General features: G+C 40.2%; 2 protein-coding genes across 5 annotated transcripts in view; one reads left to right on the plus strand and one right to left on the minus strand.

Moving 5' to 3' along the window:
- AstC-R1 (Allatostatin C receptor 1) overlaps nucleotides 1-22,049 on the plus strand; it is a 171,336-nt gene that overhangs the window by 1,947 nt on the left and 147,340 nt on the right. Inside the window, exon 1 of one of the 4 annotated variants that reach the window (XM_070207974.1) lies at nucleotides 1,666-1,817. The exons of the other annotated variants lie outside the window; for them this stretch is intronic. The gene's annotated coding sequence lies outside the window, so the exon portion shown is untranslated. Of the gene's footprint in view, nucleotides 1-1,665; nucleotides 1,818-22,049 lie in introns of those variants that run through there. 4 annotated transcript variants of the gene reach the window in all.
- Nucleotides 5,578-6,192, minus strand: rpr (reaper). Its single transcript, XM_002048326.4, has one exon. The coding sequence runs from the start codon at nucleotides 5,849-5,851 to the stop codon at nucleotides 5,648-5,650; it is 204 nt and encodes a 67-aa protein (XP_002048362.1). The 5' UTR covers nucleotides 5,852-6,192; the 3' UTR covers nucleotides 5,578-5,647.

The following is a 22,049-nucleotide window of genomic DNA, read 5'->3' on the forward strand; positions in this document are numbered from 1 at the left end:
TCAGCTAGCATTGTTTTGCTTGCCCATATTTGCATTTTGGGGGGTGTGTCAGTTTTTATTTCTAATTCCGAAATGAACGTATAAATATTTGCCAGACTGCGCCATAATTCACTTTTGGCAACTTTGTGTGATTTGTCCAGTTGAGAGTCTTGACACATGACTTTAATGCCATAAAGGACTATTATCTGCTGATATAATGATGTGATACGACGATGTAGCATCACGATTCCGGATTCCAGGCCAAATAATTAAATGCTCAACTTGGCTGTGCGTGTGCTCATTTAACGCTGCCAGGGCAAATGATGAATGGCCGAGTGCTTCCTATTTCTGGGTTTATCCGTTTTTCCACCCTGCAATTAATATGCTCTTAATCAAGAATGGGGCGAACTGTCGACTCTGCCTGCCCGGACTGATGTCTTCCATCATCTTTCGGAGCTAACTTGCGTGTTTTGCGCACCTCAATATCTCAAACCTCCACCCGCACGAGTTCCCAATGCGTCATTCTCTTTGGCTATATCAATATCCTGCGTATGCGGTCACGCATCGTATTGCTCTAGTCATAATTTTTCAGGGGGGGGGGGGGGAGCCACTCGTCTATTTGTTGTTATTCCTGTTAAATATTCATGCGAAATCTGCGCGTTGTCAGCTTCGTTTTATTTTAATGACATTTCAATAATTAATGTATCTTTCTTTTTTTCTTTTGCCCATTTTTTCCATTTCCGTTTTCCTGCCCGATTTCGGTTTCCATTGTCGCCGAAGTGTGCGTGTCCTTTATGTATATATATATATATATATATATATGTTTTTTTTTCCGGCCAGACTTCTTGACTAGCCCGTCGCTCGGGTCCAGATCATCAATCAAAAGGGAATTTTTGAATGTTTCGTTTAGGAACTGCTTGTCGCGGCTTATAAATGATGCTGTTATTTCGTTGTTTTTTTTGGTGGGTTTTTTCTTGCTTTTGATTACTTTGGGGCGTTTTGCGAGCTGATTTTTTAAATGGCAAATGTTCATCAATTTTAATAAGTCAAAATAAGTCAAGAATGCTAATGTTCTAATTGCGTGAAAGTGCGCCCAAATCGAATATGTCAAGTGCTACAGTGCCTGTATATATAAGAAAAATAATAAAATAAAAAAAAGTGTATACATAGTGGATCAGCATCAATATTCCCTGTCTGTATGCGACTATGCTATAGGGAATTTTTGAAGAGAGCGGACAACGCGGATGTTGTGGAAGGTAATTTATTCGCAGATGCTTGTGGCCTCTGCGCTCTGCGCTCACGTCAAAGAGAGCGAGCATTGTGAATGCTAATTTACATATTTGTCCATTTCGCTTACGAGATTCTTCGTTCTGCGCTCACGTCAAAGAGAGCGAGCATTGTGATTGCTAATTTACATATTTGTCCATTTCGCGATTGGTCATACTGCTGTTACTGATCCCGTTACTTGGCTCTTACGAAAGAGGCGAGCTGGTGCACATAGTGTGAGCGCAAAAAGTCCTAGTACTTAGTTGTTATTGTATTAGTGCGAATGCCGGCTTAGGCGTAGGTAGATAATTTATTCGGTGCGCGTCATCTTCTTTGATCGGTCGTTTGCTGTGCGGATTTTCGTGTAAAATCAATTGCGATCAAACTAAGAGAACTACATTATTATTGTAACGTGAAAAGCGTCAAGTTCGTGTCATCGTGTATAAGTATTAGTCATCGACCTGTTTACGTTCAAATCTGGAATCGTTAAATATTTGCTGCAAAGCATTTTATTTTTGGCAAGTGCTTTTAAGAGAGAGAGCGAGAGCGAGAGAGCACGTGGAAGAGAAAAAGTGAGTACTTTTAAGCTTTGCTCAAACAATTCGATACTTATTACCCTTATTACACTTTTGTTATATAATATAATTATATATATAATAAATTTATAATTTATGTGATAATATATTTTTCTTATCGGTCAAAAAGTCGAGTCGATACGTCCGTCTATATGTATTTTCATTGCAAGCAAGAAATAGAGATTCAGCCTAATAAAATATTCTTGACCCTACAATTGTTATGCTCTTAAATCAAAACCAAATTCTAATCACATTTGCTCTTCAATTACTTTCCCTTTCTGCACAGCTGTCATAATACCCACAACATGTAGAACGGGAAAGTGAACATTTTCTTCCAGCTGACTAAATCAATACCCTGTTTCCATTGGGTGGCTTTTAGTTTTCTGTGCTCATAATTCGTGTAAAAACATTTCCTTTTCGCCAAGCAGCTCAGCTAATGTCATTAAGTTGCCATTAGTTGTTGACTGATTTGATTTAACTTAATTTTTTTTTTTGCACAATCCAGAATAAAAGGGACAAGACAAATAGAAGATGGACATGGGAGACTTTTGAATACCCCATAATCAAATTTTGAATGTGTAATTTGAAAGTGAATAAATGCTGATGATAATGAATTAATATTATCAATAATTTATTACTAATGACAACAAATTGGTCAATCCCTTGCTTACTTGCGACTGACTCAACTGTAGAGCATTCAATAGTCGACTTTTGCCTTTTTGCTGTCTGCTTCAGCTTTTTGCTGATTTCTCTTGTTGTTGTAGGGTTTGGTTTGGGTCTAAACCAATTGTTTGCTTCATTTTGCAAAGAATGTTGAGCTAAACGAATAATTCGTTTGGGACACATATACAAGAAATTGGCCAAAATGCCAGGGAATTATGTGAGGAATCGTTGTCGATAGAAATCTGAAGGTTTTTGTCGGCAGCTTTGGTGCATTTCGTGGAAATTTATATCAATAAACCGAGCGCGGAGTTTGTTTTGATGCGAGTTCACTTAACTTGGCTGGCAGCCATATTAGAAACGCTTTGCCAACTAATTAGCCGCTCAGAAGTTTGGCTAGCAGTTTGTGTTAACTGTTTTTTATACCCTGAACCCATTAAAAATGGGTGTAAGGGTATATTGTATTTGTGCAAAATCCAAATGTATGTAACAGGCAGAAGGAAGCATCTCCGACCCCATAAAGTATATATATTCTTGATCAGCATCAATAGCCGAGTGGATCTAGCCATGTCCGTCTGTCTGTCCGTCCGTCGGTCCGTATGTATGAACGCAAGGATCTCAGTACCTATAAGAGTAAGAGACTTGAAATTTGAGATGTAGCCTGCGCAGATCGAGTCTGTTTTCGATAATCGATAACTTACTCCGTTTCCAAGCAATCGATAAAAATCGATATCGCTATAATGAGAGCTAGAGTCATCAAACTTGACATATAGCTTCTAAAATAGAATAAATATATATGCATTTGATGTTGGAAGAAGAGGGTTCAGGGTATCCCCTAGTCGGGAGCTCCCGGATAGAACCTCTTACTTGGTTTTGTCTGTGATTTTTACAGCTTTACTTACAAATCGCTCGATGTTTGGAAAAGTTTTTTATTGCGTGTGCGGCCCAACAAGTTGTCGACGGCGAAAACATAATCATAAACTTGTCTCAATTATTCTTAATATGCCACGCCCCTCGACGATTGCGCCCCCGCATTTAGAAGAACTTTTATCTGTTGTACGTTAATTAGTTTTGTTCGGTTGAAGTGCAAAATTTTTGATTTTTTCGCCAACGCGCTTGCAAACTTTTTATGAACTTTTGCGCCAAAAATGTTTGCCAATCAAAATGAATTGAACACACAGGACACAGGATGCAGGATGCAGGATGCAGGATGCACTGCGTCTGATTGCAGCTGCATAAGTGCAAAAGTTTAATTAAATGGCAGCGGCTGCGTGGTCGGGCGTATTGGGGGAAGGTTCCGACTTCAAATGGCGCTTATGATGAGCCCCCTTGGAATTGCCAGCGCTGATTTTCCATAAGTTGAGCCAGCTGCTAAAAAATAGAAGCAACATTAACTTAAGAATGCAAATTGTTTTGTTAGCACCTAATTTTTTGACATTATCAAACGGGCGCCAAACGCACAGCCAAGTTTTGCAGCTGAAAATGTTTCTGAATTTTTTGCATAATTGAATTTGCTTGTGTCTTGACGCTGTGGGACGCCAGTTTGGTTAACTTGGCAACTCTGCCGCGGGTGTTTGTGCTGTTAGCCAGAAAAGTGGAAAACTTTTATATTCAAAGTGTATGGGAATTCACAACTACAATGTGATATGAAAAATATATGTAAATGCTGTATACCTTAATTAAAACCCAAAAAAAGGAAAGGGTCTATGTAGAGTTTTGGCTCAATTGAAGAGACTTGCTTAATTTCTCGTAATGCGGGGCACGAAAGAGGCAAATAAATGAGATAAACTATACATATTTTTCTAACCAGAATCCATTGAAAATGTGAAGCATATATGTTCCTGATCATCCAAGTCAGTCGGACTGTCTGTCCGTCCGTACGTATGTAGAAGCGCGTCGATTGTTGAAGGAGGGGATTTGTTTTAGTTAGTTTTAGTTAATCGATAACTTGACCCGATTACAAGCAATCGATATATCTCTTAGTTTTGCATGGCATGCAGCTTCTAGAAGTATCTTTCATTTGAGAGCTACCGCCCGCCGCTCTCGGTAGAAGAAGGTTCAGGGTATCTCCTCCGTCTGATAATCCCAGCCAGAGCAGTTTTATATATAAAAATTATACTCGATAAGTTGTAGTTCCTAGATCTACATCTAGATGCTTAAAAATCCTCGAGAATTTCGTGATGATTTTCTCCAGAGTTTAATTCGAACTGATGCTTTTTAAAATGCTTCTCGGCTTGTCAGAACAATTTCAAAACTAATATGAATTTGTATTTATGCAGAAACATATTGAAAACATATGCCTCTGTATACAACAGCTCACTTAAATGCCGTCGGCACATACATATAAAAATTGAATGTGATCGAAAGCCGTCGGCACTTGACGATTTCGCGGATTTCGAGAAATTTTCTTTGTTCTAGCAGATTAAAATGAATTTTACAAGTTCCGTAATACAATAAACGAATGCATCTATATATATATATATATATATAGAGTATATAAATATCGCTTCATATATGTGGGCCTATTTGACTCTTTGATTTACTTAACTTCCGGTTGGATCTGATTTATTTATTTCCGATATTGATATATTAATTTTCATGCGGTTTGCTTTGCATTGTGCATACGCTGAAAATTTTAAGACAGCCAATAAATAAAAATTTATTTAAGTATTTGTTTTATTTTTGTTTTATTTTTTTTGTTTGTCGTTTTTTGTTTTGTGGCCTGCCAAAAAATTGATACAACTTTTGACAGGCCTTATAAATATTCTACTGAGTTCTGTAGCTTTTAATATGCTTATCGCTTAAGGACTAAGCAGGACGATTACAAAAGCTTACAAACTAAATACATTTTTCGTTAATTAGATTTAATTATAATATAAATCAAATATATCTAAAACGAAAACTCGTTGTTGTTGTTGTTGTTGTTGCTATATCGAAAGAAACAAAACCATTATCACAATCGCTTTGATGAGTAAACTTAGGGGGTGTGTGGGGGGTCCTGCAGAAATTTTGAGTCGGGAATAGTTGTCAGATAGACCGATCGCTGGGTGTTTCCTTTGTACTATTTGACTGACTGTGGACTGTTGTTCTAGTTGCAGTTGCAGTTGCAGTTGCAGTTGCAGGTGTATAGTTGTGTTTGTGGTTTACTCAAGATGCGTTTTTTTTTTTCACTGCGATGGTTTGCGCCACTTGCCGCACTTGCGACCCGCACGCTGCAGACACTGGCCGGCCGTGGAGTCCATTAGCTGGCGTATGGTGTTTAGCATTACGGTCGCCATCTGCCACTGGCGTAGGCGCAACAGTTGCTTCTCCTGTTCGCGAGCCTTGCGCAGCATTGCCGCCTGATCGGGTATATAGAAGGCCACGGCCATTGTATTTGTTGTTGTTGCTCTTGTTTTTTGCTGCTGCTGCTGCTGCTGATATCAAGGAAAACTTGTTCTTTGTTTCCAATTGCACAATTGTTTGTAATTAATAATGTCTTTCTTCGCAGATGACTCAAGACTTTCTCTTTGCAGATTCGCGCGAGGCACACAATGAATAAATTAACTACACAAATGCTTTGTTGTTGTTGTTCTTCTTCTTCTTGTTGTTGGCGTTGGCGTTTACGCACACGTCAAAAATGTGTCTGGTTCATTCACTTTGTTTTGCTTCGCTCCTGCTGCTGCTATTGCGTCCGCACGCTTCGTTAGCTGACTTCAAACTGGCTGGCGTGAGCGCCTTGTGCGCTCTTTTATACGCCGCACGCTCTCGCAGTCGGCATTCGTTGCTGCTGCCGTCGCCGCTGCCACCGCTGCCACCGCTGCTGCTGCTGCTGCTACGGCTGCGGTTGTTCTTGTTTCTCTTGCTTTGATATTCGGCGCGCTAGAGAGTTGAGTCGTCTGTCCTGCTCTCTGAGCGCTCACTTGACATTTTGTACGTAGGCCTCAGTTGCTCTCGCTGCTTCAATTTTTTGTTTTGGTATTTTTGTTGACATCGCCTCATTCGTATTTTTTGTGCGCAGCCACCAAAAAAAAAAAATAATAAAATGATAAAATTTGTTGCCAGGCCGCGTTCCCTCTCTGCGAAGTGGGCATGGGCATGGGCGTGGGCGGGGCGGCCACCTTGCGCCTGTTGCCAAGTGGGTGTCTCAGTATGTGTGCGTGTGTGTGTGTGTTGTCAGGTTATGTTCTCGTCGCGCCTTTGTTGTAACTGTATGCGGCGAGAAGTACAGTTAGCATATTAATTGTATTAAATCGTCGTTGCATGACAAACATTTTCAGCACAACGTCTGGAAGGCAAAAAGAGAGCTTGGAGAGAGCCTGTGACAGTCTGGAGATATGGGCAAGTGGGCAAAGTTGAGGTGTCTGAAAAAAAAAAAAACCCAGATACATCTGTATTTATGCACATATATATGATTATTATACTTTCCTTTATAGATGTATGCATTTATCAAGTTCACATTCATATAACGAGTTGTCAACGAATATGACGAGCCTTTTAGCCATGTCTCTTTATCAGCACACTCTATAAATGTTTTACAAATGTTTTTCCAGCGCTTCCGACATGCTAGCCATAGCTATGTATCTATAAGATGCAAGCCAAGTAGTATAAGTAATGAACGCTTGTCATACATTTTTTGCATACATTTCATTCATTTTATTATTATTATTTAATTTTTTTTTTTTTTTTGTCAACAATGGGCCCGTCATGTCGCCGCCGCTATAGCTCATCTTTTTGTTCGTAATTCGCAGGAATTTTCGTATTCATTAGAGCGAAACGATCCAAAAATTATAGCATTGCCATATCATTTATTTTGGGATTATCTGCCACAGCCAAACGAACATGATATACAATTGTATGCAATAACATTTCCGAAATGTTTATTAAATATTTGCCCTTTTTTTACACTCAGTTGTTAAGAATTCCATTCAATACTTTCTTTTATCTGGTTTTATAACAAAGACCCATACTAAACCTCAGCATAAGTATGCGATCGTACTCATTCATATTCTTGATTTATTAAAAGTTGTTGTAACCTTGATACTTAAAACCACAAACATTTTAGAATAGTGTAAATATGCATCAAATTATTCATTCCAGTTCATACAACTCCTCTTATATATATTATACAAGTGATTAATCCGAAAATGTTGATTAAAAAAGAATGCAGTAAGAAACTTTCCTTGTGATGAAATTCAGAATTTTTCAAAGGTAGCATTTCGATTTATCTTAGCTAAGAACTGGCCAACTTGAGGGCTCTTAACTCCACCCACAATGTTGTCAGTTGGCTCTGACCCACGCACACTAACGCAATCGAACAGAGAATTGTCTACTTGGTAAACTCGGAGCGTTCGTCTCAAGTATCTTTAGAGTCGTTCCACTGTTACACAACTTTCGCCACACTTTTAGGGGTTGCTCTAGAGGTCTATTGTTACAAGAACTACTCGCTGTATGTTTTGCTATGCTCTGGCATTTGCCTTCTCGTTCGCACAAGCGACAAAGTCTCGCTGCATAGTTTTTTTTTTTCTTTCCTTCTTGGTTTTCCGGGTTCGCGCCGGCAGCATAAATCTAAAAGGCGTGGCTTATTTCCCTAACGCCGGCAACCTTTTCAGCCAGAAAGAAGCCGCAACAACATTTTCTCTTTCGCTTTGGCCCAATGAGCCAACGACTGAAGTTGGGTTTTTGTATGCTTCTGTTTCGATGTTTTTCTTTTATTTTACTTTTTTTTTGGGCTACTTTACTTTTTGTATTTGCGGGGCGGAGCTTTGGCCGAGACCTTATTTAATGGGCTACCTTTGCGTGGCTGTTATTTTATGAATCATCGTTTCTGGGTGGAGTCTATAGATTTAAACCGACTCTATGCTTGATTTTCATAAAAAGAAACACTTCAAACTCCTCGGACGCGATTATGCCGTCGGTAATTTACGCATTAGTTGAACCAATTAGTGAATTGCCTTTTTCCAAGCTGTTAGATTATATTTAGTGAGATAAGAGTTTCAATGAATCGAATTGTTCGAGGCATGTGAAAGGTTCTCAAATGAATACCTTGTTTTCTTAAAGGATTACATGATATTTCTTTTTTCAAATCTTTTCGATCAACTTTCTTTCTGGTCATGCGGGTAATTATTGCAATTTTTATTGAAATTTTACAGCTAATGTTAAGCGACGTGTGTCAACACATTGATTGATAAAAAAAAAGAAAAGAAAATCTCGATTTGGGGTTGTTTGGAAAGAAAAGCCCATATAACATTGTTGTCGCTATCAATTTGCATAACTAATTGCATGGAAATATGATTTGCTTACTGTTTCCGAAATGATGATGGGTAGTGGAAAGTGAATATGTCAAATTAGCTTTTAATTGAGTTTTCAATCTGCATGTCAAATGACCCACATGATCAAAAGTTTGACGCGTGTTGTTCCCCTTTTTGAATGGTGTCAATCGAGCAGATTCCCGAAGTTTTCGGCACAACAGTTCCCAGCATTTCATGAAGACAAGCTTTCAGATCAAGATTTTTTATTTCACCAGCTTCTCTGACGTGTCTTTGTCTTTGTTATTAAGCTCTTGACGTAGTCGTTGGAGCCTGCCTCAAAACCTGAGCTCGAAATTACCTGCCAAGCTACAGATACTCTCCGTCATATGCTAATGAGTAATGCCCACAACTCGGCAACTTGCGCAATGTTGCCTCTCATCCATTTCGTTTTCTAACTAACTTGCTTGCGCTCAATTTGCATGAGTTTAATACGCGATCGCTTTGTTAGCTCCTGCCCAAAAATGTCTCTCAGTTATGCTCTGCTTATCTGTCGGCTTGCCAGCCGAACTTTTGGCTTCTCTCTGTGTTCCACTTCGTGTAATTTGTATTAATTTTTTATGATCTCTACTGGTGGCCCTGGCATATCTCTCCCTCCACCGATCGCCGTTCGCCGACAGATACTTTTATTTGTTTTCCATTTAGAAAGCACCGAAACAAAGACAATTGCTGGGTGATCCGTTGCACATGGGTCATTAACTTGCCGCCGTTTGTAACGCCTGTCATTGAGCGCTGCTTAGGCAGACGATCGTCTACGCGGCGATCGCGGAAGCTTTGCCGTTTCCCAGGCAAACGCCAGAGACCAGCCAACCAACCAACCAGCCAACCGGCCGACGGATGACTCATCCGCGCAATGCACTTGGCAGTGGATGTGGCTTGGGCAACCTGGTGAAGAGCGGAGCGGTTTTTGGGGGGGGAGGAGGTGGTCCACAACCAAAACGAGACCCATTTAATGTTGTTTAACGACTGTTTGCTGTCTGTGGGGTTTCGTCTCGTCTCGTCTGGGGTACAACATGTGCATAACTGTGTTCGGATTCGGATTGGACTTGGAATTCGGACGCAGTTCTCAACACATGCACACACTCAACGCAAAAAAAAAAAAAAAAAAAAAAGATACAAGACGGCACGAAAAATGATATGCCGATAAGATTGTTATACAAGCGGTAACCCAAACACAGATGTGAACCTACGTCGAACTCTTGGCCTTTGTTTAATTTATTTGATTGTTCTTTTTGTTTGTCCATCGATGATTTCTGTGTGTGCCTGTGCGTGTGTGTGTCTTGTACAAACATGTCAGTGCTATAGGCTCTATGCTCGGTTTTTATTTAAGTAATTTTCGCCCCTTTTTCATAGATTTTATGAATAGATAACGCATCTTTCATCTCCTACTATCTGCAGTTGCAGCAGATCTTCAAGTTCTCTGATTTTTAGGTAGGTTCGTGGCTGGCAACATGCAACGACATGTCCAACTGTCTCTCTCGGAATGGTTCTTGTTGTTTGTGTTTGCTTATGTCATTATTTGCCTATGGTCTTAGTTGCACTAATATTTTCCTCATGGGCAGTAGTCGAATGGCATGAGGTGCGAGTGGATTGGCCTGAAGTTAAGTGGAGTGAGAAGTGCGCCTGGGCATGAGTCATGCTGTTGCGGTTGCATTCGTTGGGAATGCGTGTGGAAATAGGCGGCAATTAGAGTTGATTATGAGTAGATGCAAGTGCATGGTTAATTTATGTGAAGCAGATCGTTAACATTTGTCTTGTACATGCGCAAATTCTGAAACTTTAATGGCAGACAGCCTGGGGATATGGTTAGATGAATCAATGTACTCAATATATAACATACATATAGCTTAAACTGATAGTGTTTGGTATTAGAAATCGTATCAATAATATTATTTTACCTCTTTTAATCTGGCCATTCCCCTCTAGTAGGTGTACGCGCCTTTTGAGGGGACAAAAACCTACTCGCCATCCGTCTATAATAGTTCTCACTGTATTAGCCCATATATCAATTAACATAAGTTAAATCAACTGATAATTATTTATATTTATAAGGGATTACGCAATAAAATAAATAAAATGTACATCAGTTAAAACTTCAATAGTTTAGCTTGCAAATACAATCAAGAATAAAATAAAATAAAATAAAAATTTTGCTGACAAAAAAAATATATATTTTGGTTTATTTTGTTAATTAACTTCATTCCAACAACTCAAAGTTGGCACTTTTGAAAAGATTTAAATTGGAACTGAAGTAAAGAACATTTCGATTCCGAGAAGTTTGATTGAAACCGAATTTTAGAACAGAAGTTTCCTTCTTTAATTAGGTTAAAGTATGTTATGCCAGGAATTTTATAGATATACATAGTTATAAAATAAAATTCGTGCATTTTTAAGCAATAGTAAGAAATCTATAAATTGAAGAGAAAAAAAAATAAGGTTTATTCATTAAAGTTCGTATGATTGAGTTAACTTTTTTCGTATGCAACTATTCGAGTTTCTATTTGTTTTTCTGCCCTTTTAATGGCCTAACATTACATATGCATTCAAGTTCTTAGATCTTGTACATTTAATGGCTGCTTAAACATTTGAAACTCATCAAATAGCTTGTGGGTTTTTGCGAAGATATTTTCTACCCCATAGTTGGGCATTTTATGCATTCGAGTCAAAACGCCATGAAATATGCAACACATGGCGCCGCGAATTGTCTTTTATGCGACTGAGTTGTCGCCACCAGCGGGCCCGACTTCTTTTTATTTTTTTTTTTGCATATTCCTTGGCCGCAGTTTTGGGGTTTTATGTGCTTTCAGTGCCAATGCAAATGGCGCATTAAAAAATTTGCACAACGCCACGTACGGGAACGTATGGACCTTATCAATGCCCTTATCCGTCAGCTGGTCGTAAAAGACGCGCGACCGTAAAACTAAAGGCAGAAGCATCGAAATCAAAGTATATAAAAACTGGCTAACAGTCTTTACTCACACAGTTGGCCATAAAATAGATAAAACCGAAATTTGAATAGAGCGGCTCTAGTGGGCGGCGTGGACGGGGGCCTCAAATAGTGGGACGCCGCGTTGTCTGGGCGTGTATATTCCTCATACAGGAAATGGTTACGATACTATCCAACAATTTTTTATAGCCGTACATATGCAAAGGTCCCCAGTGCTGGCTGGCTCGTAAATATAAATTAAATTATATAATTTATGTAATTTAACATTTAACCCGGCCACGGAAACCATTATCGTAATTTTTCAATTGAATTTCTTTGAGTACTTTTATTTAAATCAATAAATACTCAAATGTACTCACATGCAATTAATTTGAATTGCTTGCGACAATTGATGATATGGGGGCTCCAACGTGTTTGCTTTGAATTGCAATCGAAAAGCATTGAATTGAAGGAAAACAAATTTATTTTAGATTTGTGCAACTAAACCTTAGCATAAAGCACACTTATCATAAACATATCCCATTATATGACGAAAGTATTGTCTAATAATATTTGATAGCCTGCGAGTGAAATTAATTTTAATTGTTTGCCTTGCCGCCGTTCACGGCATCAAAAATGCTCAACGCCTATTTTGGCCTATAAATTTTCATGGCAATTAAAGCCTGGGCGCGCATTGCTCGCGTCCGCTCAGTATGGAGGTGATAAAAGTCGCGGACTAATAAAGCGCCAAGTGTTCGGGCCGAGCTTGTCCCTTGAGAGACTTTGACAATAACTCATAAAGGCATTTTAACTGCCCAGCGCTGGCTAATGACCAGGGTCCAGGCCTGGTTGTAGCGGACTTGCTCTGGCACAAATTGCGCGCAATTAGTGCGCAATTTTTGAGCGCTAGATGGCGCACAGCTGTGCCTGCCACACCCACCGCACACACACACACACACAGACACACACGCACACATGATTAGCGCTGAGTGTGTTTTGGCATTGTAATTGCTTTTTGTAATTTATGCCCGCGCCGCTTGCTACAAGAGTTGTCAGCGTTTTGTCTCCATGTGCCGCAGCCCCTGTGCCCTTTGCCCTTTCTCCTAAACCCAACTCCGTTCATATTCATCTGTGCGGTATTTGGCCGATGCTGCTGATGCACTTTGTCCATCATTATGACAGCTGCTTGACGACCGAAAAGGCTCGTAGCCAGGCCGTAGTCTGGCCGGGCTGGGGGATTGTCGCTGATTGGGCAATTTTTCTTACCCGGTTGTGGTTAATTTTTTCGCGTTATGAATGCGCTTTGTGACATTTGACATTGGAAAGTGCCAGGCAGTGAGCACAGCTGATGCCGGCAATCAGACAGGAGTCGGAGGCGCAGCAGGTTCGTCATGGTGATTACGGTGTCTTGTGTTCCTTTGTCAGACCCAAATTGATTTTAATGGCATGTGCAACGAGGGGGTGTGCGAAAGTCGGGCATGTTTCACATACACACGCTACATTACATCAGATGATTTGCCAAAAACTTTATTTTACTGAGCTTCAATCGTAGAGCGAGCCTTCCGTATCCTTTAAAAAGTCTCGAATGCCAACTGTTTCTCAATTAATTGCCATTTAGTGAACTCGCAACTTCAAATAGACGGAAATCAGAGAACCCGCCGCGACATTGTCGCACAGTCTGTGGAGCGCAAAACAAGCAAAAGCCACATCCGACTATGCGCCGCTCCAGGCTCCATGCTCCACGCCTTCAGTCTCAGCCCCACGCCCAGTCAACATTTTTGTTATAATTATAGCGCCCAACGAGGCGTGAACATATGTCGTCGCCATCCGCCCCCTTCCCAAAAAACTGTGCTATTCAACGAGAGCAACGGTCACAGCAGCCACAAAAGTTTTTTTTTTCATGTACAGTAGTAACTGACTAAAGTAAACTGCGATTTGCTGTGCCTGTTCTGTGCCACAAAAGACAAAATCTCGCTAGTATGTACATTTTTTTGCATGCTGCCTCAATAACAGAAAAATATGTTGGTCTACTGGGTCAGTTTAGGCAATTATCACTGTACCACACATGCCCCAGAACCGCTGAGGCGTTCTTTGGGCCCAAACGCTGTGGCGTATGCAATGGCAAGAGTTGCATTCAAAAAGTGAATGTCCTTTTTGTACGACCGCCTGCGAGTGTTTTTAATGGACACTGTGCTACACATCGAAAAGTTAGACTGCTCTACTTGAGTTTTGCTCAACTAGCAGATACCCTGTCAACATTTATGGGGCATACATATAAGGTCTAGGGAATTGTTATAATTAAGACTTTGGGTACAATGAATGCGTATTAATATATGTAATTTAAATCTAAATGTGGGACTTTAGAGCAAGGTAAAGTCTACACGGATTCAATTTAAATTAAATTCTAAGATTAGCATAAAAGAAATCGCATCTGACTATCATCAAACTTATCAAAATTCTTCCAATATTTAATTATGAACTTCATATTTTGTATCTTTACTTAACGTATAAGTATTGATGTCTACCTGTTGCATACTTGTGTACGCGTTCCGCTTGCTGGTTATAGCCATAGAATACAGGGTATTCAAAAGGTATCCTCTAACCATTTGACTGGCCACGGCTTTTATGGTTGTATATTTGGTCAACAGAACTGCGCCCATGCGTGGGTCTTGTGTGTCGGGGCAGGTTTATTCATGCACAAATTGTTCAAAGTGAATTTGCAGGCTGCATTTGTCAGTTGTCCTCAGTTGTCGTTGATTTTTTTCCTTTTCATTTTTCCCGTTTTCAATTTTGTTTTTTAATAATTGTTGCAAATGCGCTTTTACGCTTTTGACTTCAATTTGCCAGCGACGCTTTTGATATTTCACTTGGGCTTTAGCCCATATTGAAGAATATGTGCATATGTGTGTACATTCATGCAGTTGGGTTTTGTTTTTATTGTAATCGCATTAAGTGCGCTTATTTAACGCAAATCTGCCCAGCTCAGTGCCCCAGACCATGCAGCATAGAGGAGATCCTTGCAGCCAAACGCTAATGATGACTAATTTGTTTGCATTGCCTCAGCTTTGGCCAATAGCCGCCGAGTCCTTATCCACATCCCATAGCCCAACCTTTTCAATTCAAATCGCTGTCGTTTTTTTTTTCTCTCTCTCTCTCTCTCTCTCTCTCTCTCTCTTCAGTCGAGTGGGCCATATGTGTGCGGCCACAAGTGTTTGTTCCACAGGACGAAGGCAGCAGTAGCTCAGTTCCTGCTGCTTTGGGTTTTTGTTATTTTTGCAACATTTAACGCTTATTTGGCTCTTTGCTAAGCTTTCATGGCACGGCTTTTGAGTGTTGGCCTTGCCGTCTGTTTGTTTTTTTTTTTAGGCATTTCAGAAAAGTTCTTTTATGAGTAGGTGGGCTTGCGTCTCTCTCAACGCTCAGCTCGTTTGTGAGTTTGTTGTTTTTAGCTGCAGTGCACAATTAATTCGCAATTAGCATTTTGTTTTCAAATGTTAGACGAATGATTGGGGTGCATAAACAGAAGCCACTAAACAGATGCTGTTTTCAAATAAGGACGGGCATATGTCATGTCAGTTGTACTGAAAACCAAACTTTATTCCAAGCCAAATACAGAATCGTCTACTCATGTTTATCTAAACAAAAAAAACTTCAACTGTTTAATCCGCTTAACTAATTTACTCACCATGGCAAAAGATGTTTTACCTAAGAAGAGCAACCCACAAAAAAAAAGGGGGGGCCAATAGAAAAACAACCAATTGGTAAATTAACAAATTATGCAGCGCTCAGGCGGGACAGTTGAATAGCAGGAGTAGAGCTTGGATGAGCAGCAACAACGAGCACTTAATTTAGTTAATGTAAATCAAGCACAATCCAAGTCTCCCGCACAACTGCTTGACATTTGACAGATGAACTCGTAGACTCAGTGACAGGTCAGCCGAAGCGAGGCAGGGGCAGAGACAAAATAAGGACCAGACTCTGTCCAGGTCAAAGATACATTCGAATCGCTTTGGCTGCTGATGCGGCATAATTTGTTAGACTCGGCAAAGAAGGAAACAAAAATAAATGGCAACGTCTTTGGATTTAGTTTGTCGGTAAATAGCAGCTAAAGTTGCGGAAGAGCTCGCAGGGTGGTTCCCCCGGCATTTGCCAGTTAATGGACATCGTTTTGTTTGTCGTCCTTAAAGCGCATTAGAGAACTGCAAAGTTTATAAACAAACAAAAATGGGCATTATAACAATAAATAACGGCATTGCAGTTGCGCTCGAAAAATATAAACATCTAAAAATAGAGCGAGAAATAAGAAAAGGTAGAAACAAGTACTTTAGTGTAACTAGTCGAATTTCTGATACGCTTATCGTAATCTAAACTAAATAAGATTTCTGTTTAAACTATATAACTATATCCTTATTAAAACCAAGAAGACTTTTATATATATTTAAATTTATTATTATTATAAAATATTTATGCAAATATCCGTGATCCAGCTGTCTGTTAGGGTTACTCTGTGTACCCTCCAGGACTTAGCCTCCTTTGAGATTTACACTTAGCCATGGTCGTGTATCTTTGCAACTGCGCTCCAGTGATAATAAAAATGTAATGATTTTATTGCTTATGAAGTTGTAATTCATTTTGTGCCAACCCTTCGACAATTATCCTTTTAGATAAACAATTGTGCCCAGACAGAGAGCGTTGCGCATACCCTAAGAAAACAAAATGCCGTCGACTGTCATAAAAACAAATTTCATTGTTTGTTTTCTTTTGCGCGCTTTTGCCATATTTTTATTTAATTTTTTATTTTTTTTTTATTTTTGTTTTGCTTTTGCCTTTTGTTTTTGCGTTGCGCTGTCGTAAAACGTTTATTTCATTTATGTGGCATATTCCCTTTGGAGACGTTGCCATAAAAAATTCGTGTAAAATTATGCAAAAAGGATTAAAAATATCTGCAGGAAGCGCGGCAGTCACAGCTCCAGCTTCTGCCCACAGCAGCTGTGTTTGCCCGATAGCTCGTCATGTTTTAATTACGCCCGATAACAAAAACTATAAGAGTCCTTCGAGTTTTATTGCCCCAGTAGCTGATGAGAAAAGTCTAGAGGAGAATGCAGTGCTCTCATGCCAATGAATCAGTATTGTAATCTTAAGAAATAAATCGTGTTGTTTTTTTTATGACGTCATGCTCGTAGAGAGGCCAAGTAGCAGGGTTCAGGTCAGCATGACACATGACCAGGAATTAATCTGAAATCGAAATCAAAATCGCCAAACAACAACATTTCGCACATAATTCAGCACAAACAACAAAAGGCACGCAGTCGATTTGCTGGGGAAGGTAGTCAAAAGAAAGTGACAGAAATCTCGAATACAGTTGGCGGGGTAAAGTGCTGTCAAGCTATCAAAGGGTTCCTCTTGCCAATCAGCGCGAAAATCACGCACCAAGTTGACCAAAAGACGACCCATGCCTAAGCTGCTCAGCTGCCAGAGCAACTCATGGCCAGATCTGACATATCCACAATTATTTCTAATGACAGGACATATGATGAGCTGCTCCTGAACCCGACAAAAAAGACGGAAAAAAAAAGAAAACCTCTAAGCCAAAACGTATGTCAATTTGTCAATTTCGCATATTTTTGCGGTGCTTTTCTTTTTTTTATCGCAAATGCCGAGCGACGGCTTTTTATTGATATCGTCCGGGGCAACACGTGTGTTGGCTGAGTATGGGTACTTTTCTCCTGGCCACAACAATGTAATCTGATGCCTGTGTCCGTTTTCACGTGTGTGTCGGTGTGTGTGGACGATGGAATTGCCGTTGGCCTGGCTTTTGCCAGAAAATTGCCAAATCATTATAAACATATATATATATGCTTTTTCCATTTCTATTATTCCATTATTTGCCATGGTTTTGTCAGTTATCCTCTGGGTTATTTGATATTTTACAGTTGATAATAGCCTTTAAAAAACTTTTCATATATGTGCGCCTGATCATTATAGTTGATTGATGTGAAAGCTACGGCAAAGGTTTTGGATTACTGAAAATGAAAGAAATTGCCAGAAAATACACAACTGTACCAAATAGTTGGAGTGTGTGATATGCAATATCATGTGTATATATATAGTTGCTTACAGTTTTCAAATATTAATGATTGATGTAAATTAAACATATTTTCTATAACTGTACTGCAAAACGACCTTCGCTTATATGTAAATCATTAGCTGGCCAAAGCATTAAGGGTTGAGATTTAATTATGGGAAACAGAATTGCCCAAATGAAAAGTCAACAAACACAATGCCCACTTTTGTTTTTTTTGTATTGTTTTGTAAGCAGCTACACGTAATTAAGCACTGGTCGTCGAGTCCAGTCCCAGGCCCATTAAGGTGCCTACTGTAAGCGCCTGCATAGGCAGTAAGATTTCGAGTAGATGTGTTCCGTTGAGCGCTCATTTAACTCTTTCAGTTTTTATGGTCATTAATATGCTTGATTATTTCCCTTGACGTTGTTGTCGTCAGACTCGTCGCCGCACTCCTGATGAGCCCGACACGTGACCAGCGACAACGCATCGGTGCGTCGTCCAGCGCCCGCATAAACATTTTCATCCTGAAGTATCAACTTCCGGTGCGGCCCGTGTGAGCAGCATTCAACATGCACAAACCATAATAAATATCAGAGAGTGCATTGTGTTCAAAAAAAAAATTTAAAAACTGTGGCAAGCGCGCTTACCTTGCCCCTGAATTGAGGTCCTCGACTGTGGCGCAACCCCTTCAGGGCAGGCTGGCAAAAGGGTTAAGTAGCAAAGAGGCTGATGCTGAGGCTTTTATTTATTTTTATTTTTTGGAAGGGGGGAGGGGTGGGGGTTGAGCCACGCCCCGCTCGGCGGCCGACGCTATTATTAATGCTGATTGACGCCTGTTTTGTAATTTTGTAATTGAAACTGAAGTTGTCAGGATGTTTCGCTGCTTTTTTGACATTATTTCTGCTGCCTTTTTCTTCCTTTTTCTTATGTTGTTGTTGTTGTTGTTGTTGTTGTTGCCCACAATCATTTGTTTGTTATCCTTTGATCTTTTTACTGTCGCGAACAGGAATCGTTGACGTTGTGTATTCTCATTTTTTTTGTTTTTAATTTTTCTAATGCAAGCTGACAAATTATGAATGTGTTGCGCATTCGAGTGATGGGTGCTGAATAAGTATGGACAGCGATTTTTCTTGTTTATTTCTAGTTTAAGTGTTGCAAAGTTTGAGACACTTACAATTTTTCCCCATCTGCAGTTTATCCTTAATGCAAACACCTTGATTCAACCCTCGAAGCGTATCCCAATTATGCTGCCCTCAACCGCAATTACTCATAATATCCCAAAGAAATATGCAAAATTTTGCATATTGCCGGAGTCATCAATTTTGGGCGCAGGCTGCCCTGGCTGATTGTCGTCTGGTCTAATCTCGGTGCATGTATCATCTGGTCCGCCTGCTTTGGCTCAGCCAAAATGGAGCACTTTAAGTTTCAGCCAAGCGACAAGTCCTCAATTATCAGATTTGCATGACTGATACGCCAAACGGAATGGCTGGCCTCTATCAGGAGAGAGCACAGAGCTTGTAGTTTGGTCTCCTGGCGCAGCATAATATTTCAAATGAAGCGTAGAGCGAAGGACTCATTATCAAAGCACAGCATGTGGTTAGCCCCAAGTAGCGAGGCAAACTTCCGTTCCGTTACTGCAAAGGCGAGCAGCACATGGCTGCCCAGCCCAGATGATGATGAAGCAACACTGCAGAATTTCAGTCAATTTCCTCGAAATTGTTTTTTGTTTGTTTGCCACAGACTCAACCGACCTCACTCGGCTGGCTTCCCCCGACTCGCTTAGGCTTCCTGTCTGCCCGTCTGTCTCGCTGCCTCGCTGCCTCGCTGCCTGGCATCCAAGTTTGGTAGCATCATGGCATTGTTCGTGGCAGCGTTACAGGCGACAGTGTTAAATGGTTGCAATATGTCATCAGGTTGGCTGCTCGAGTTGCCGTTACTAGATGGCTGCCATGATAGCCCAATCATGGCAACCGGCAGCTCCTGTTAGCGTGTGTCTTTGGTACCCGGTCGGGTGCGGCGCCATTTGTATGAAAAATCGCCAGGATGCTAATACGTTTGACTTCCGTTGACGGATTACCGACTATTTGGTCTGTGCCTGCCCTTCCGACTGGCTCTAACTCTACTTAGGAGTTGTGTGCCCCCACTGCCAGCCTTAAAATTGCTGCGTTTCACATTTCATTTGAATATTTTAGCCGGAATCTTTTTTGCTGGTTGTCCTCTTTTTGGATTTTGTGGGTAGCTATCTGATAATTTGCTCGGCTGCTACTCAGTCGAGTTGTCGTTAGCGAAACAAAGCCTCGCCAACGCATTGATAAGCACAAGGGCCTAACCAAAAGCAGGCGGGCTGAGGCAAACACTGAAAAAAATTGACTTGCTTTTTTGGGTGTTTGTGATACTCATTTAGAACTGAATATAAAAATTTAGACATGGAAGATGATTTAACATGGATTAAATGCTTGAGCCATTTCTTGTATTAGCACAATTTCTCTCGGTGTACTTTGTACCCGGCGCATTGATATGCAAATTTTGCAAATACGTTGGGCGCATTTTTTGTTTGTTTCTATTTTGGTTGACGCCATGCGACTACCGAGCTTCGGAACTTTTTCTATTTTGGCACCATTTTGATTGCCATGAATGAGTAACGACCGGAAAGCTGTTTTTATGACCAAGTGATAGCGATAGCCCCCGAATGGCCAAGGTGCGCCAGACGAGAGCTTTGCTAAAAATGATAGCTAGAGAGAGAGAGAGAGGGCTGGGAAACTGGGAAAGTGGAAAACCTGACGCTACCTTTCTGTTGATAAGCGAGCAAATTGAAAACGGCGTCGGCATTGGAGGCGTTGAAATGACAAGCGACCCGTTGATTTCTCTGGCAATTTCGTTGATGGATTTCGGTTAATGGACCTGGCAAAAATTGCAAAATTACTGAGCAGCTCGGGGTTGACACGTTTGTGTTGCAAAAATTTAAATAAATTGCTCTCATTTGTGGGCAGGCAGGCAAGCAGGCATACAGACAGTCGAATCGTTCACCATCATCATGATTGGGCTATGGTATATATTGTATTTTGTTTCTAAATTGAAATTGCAGTGCAAACAATTTAAATGGGATTTGCATAAATTTTGTACACACTTGCACTACACTGGTCAAGCCCAAAACTAAATCGGTTTTGTGTGCAGGACAAATCACTTGTAAATTGAATTACTTTGCTTGCAATGTGCGCAACCCTTTTATGGTCACAGCGTTAGACCATGCTACGGCTCACACTCCTTGAAATTGAATTGAATTTCACGCATATGTGCATTTATACAATTTGGCCAATTTTCAATAATAATAACAAAACACGTTGCGTGAAAAACCCGAAATCAACACAAAAGTTGTCATAAAATATGATACATGCAAGAAAACTCACATTACCTATGGGCATGCCAGACTAGCAGATACCTAAGGAACTTAAGATTGTAGACATCAGAAATAGTTTTATATTTGAAGAAATTATAGAATTGCATGCTTGACAAATTGCCAGAATATTTTGTAAGAATTGAAAATTATATGCCAATCCTTTGACTTTTCCCTTGCCAGTAAATTTTTAAAATCTCAGATGCTTCTGTTTATCGTTTGGATTAAATATTTCTTCCCTATAACTTTGACCTCCCTGCGCACTGTTCACATACAGGGTATCAAGAAAAAGGGTTCGAGTTTTCAGGCTTTCCCAGCTACAACTCAATTATGTTTGGGGACACACACATGACTTGACAGACAGCTAGCAGCGCTTGCATTATGTTCGGGCTTTTCTTTTTTTTTTTTTATGATAAGTAGCCGCTGGCTATAAAAATCCTTTGAAATCATCACACACCCATCCAGAAAGCATCGCACACACACATATTTTTTTTTCGGCTGCTTGTGGCAGACCAATCAACACGCACACAGAGAGAAGCGTTGCGTTTGGCAAAATCACATTTTCCATCAATTTTCGTACATGATTTGCGCAAAATGTTCATGCGATATCGGAATCGGGTCGGGCAAAGGAAAGAGGGAAATTGTGGGCTATAAAAATGCAGCACATCAGAGTCGAAGCCGCTTAAAGCCAACGGCTGTGGCCATGCGGCGGCGATGTTGTTTTTAATACCCGTCACATGTTTTGACGTGGTCAGGCTGATATCTCTTTATTTTTTTTTTTTGACAATTTTATGGTAATGCTGCAAAATGTTTTTATAAAAACATATTTTGTAACAGTTCGCAGTGAGTGTAAAACCAGCAGCAGAAAAAGGGATAATAATGCAACACAACGGGCCG

Source organism: Drosophila virilis, chromosome 3, assembly GCF_030788295.1.
Source record: "Drosophila virilis strain 15010-1051.87 chromosome 3, Dvir_AGI_RSII-ME, whole genome shotgun sequence".
NCBI classification, from domain to species: domain Eukaryota; kingdom Metazoa; phylum Arthropoda; class Insecta; order Diptera; family Drosophilidae; genus Drosophila; species Drosophila virilis.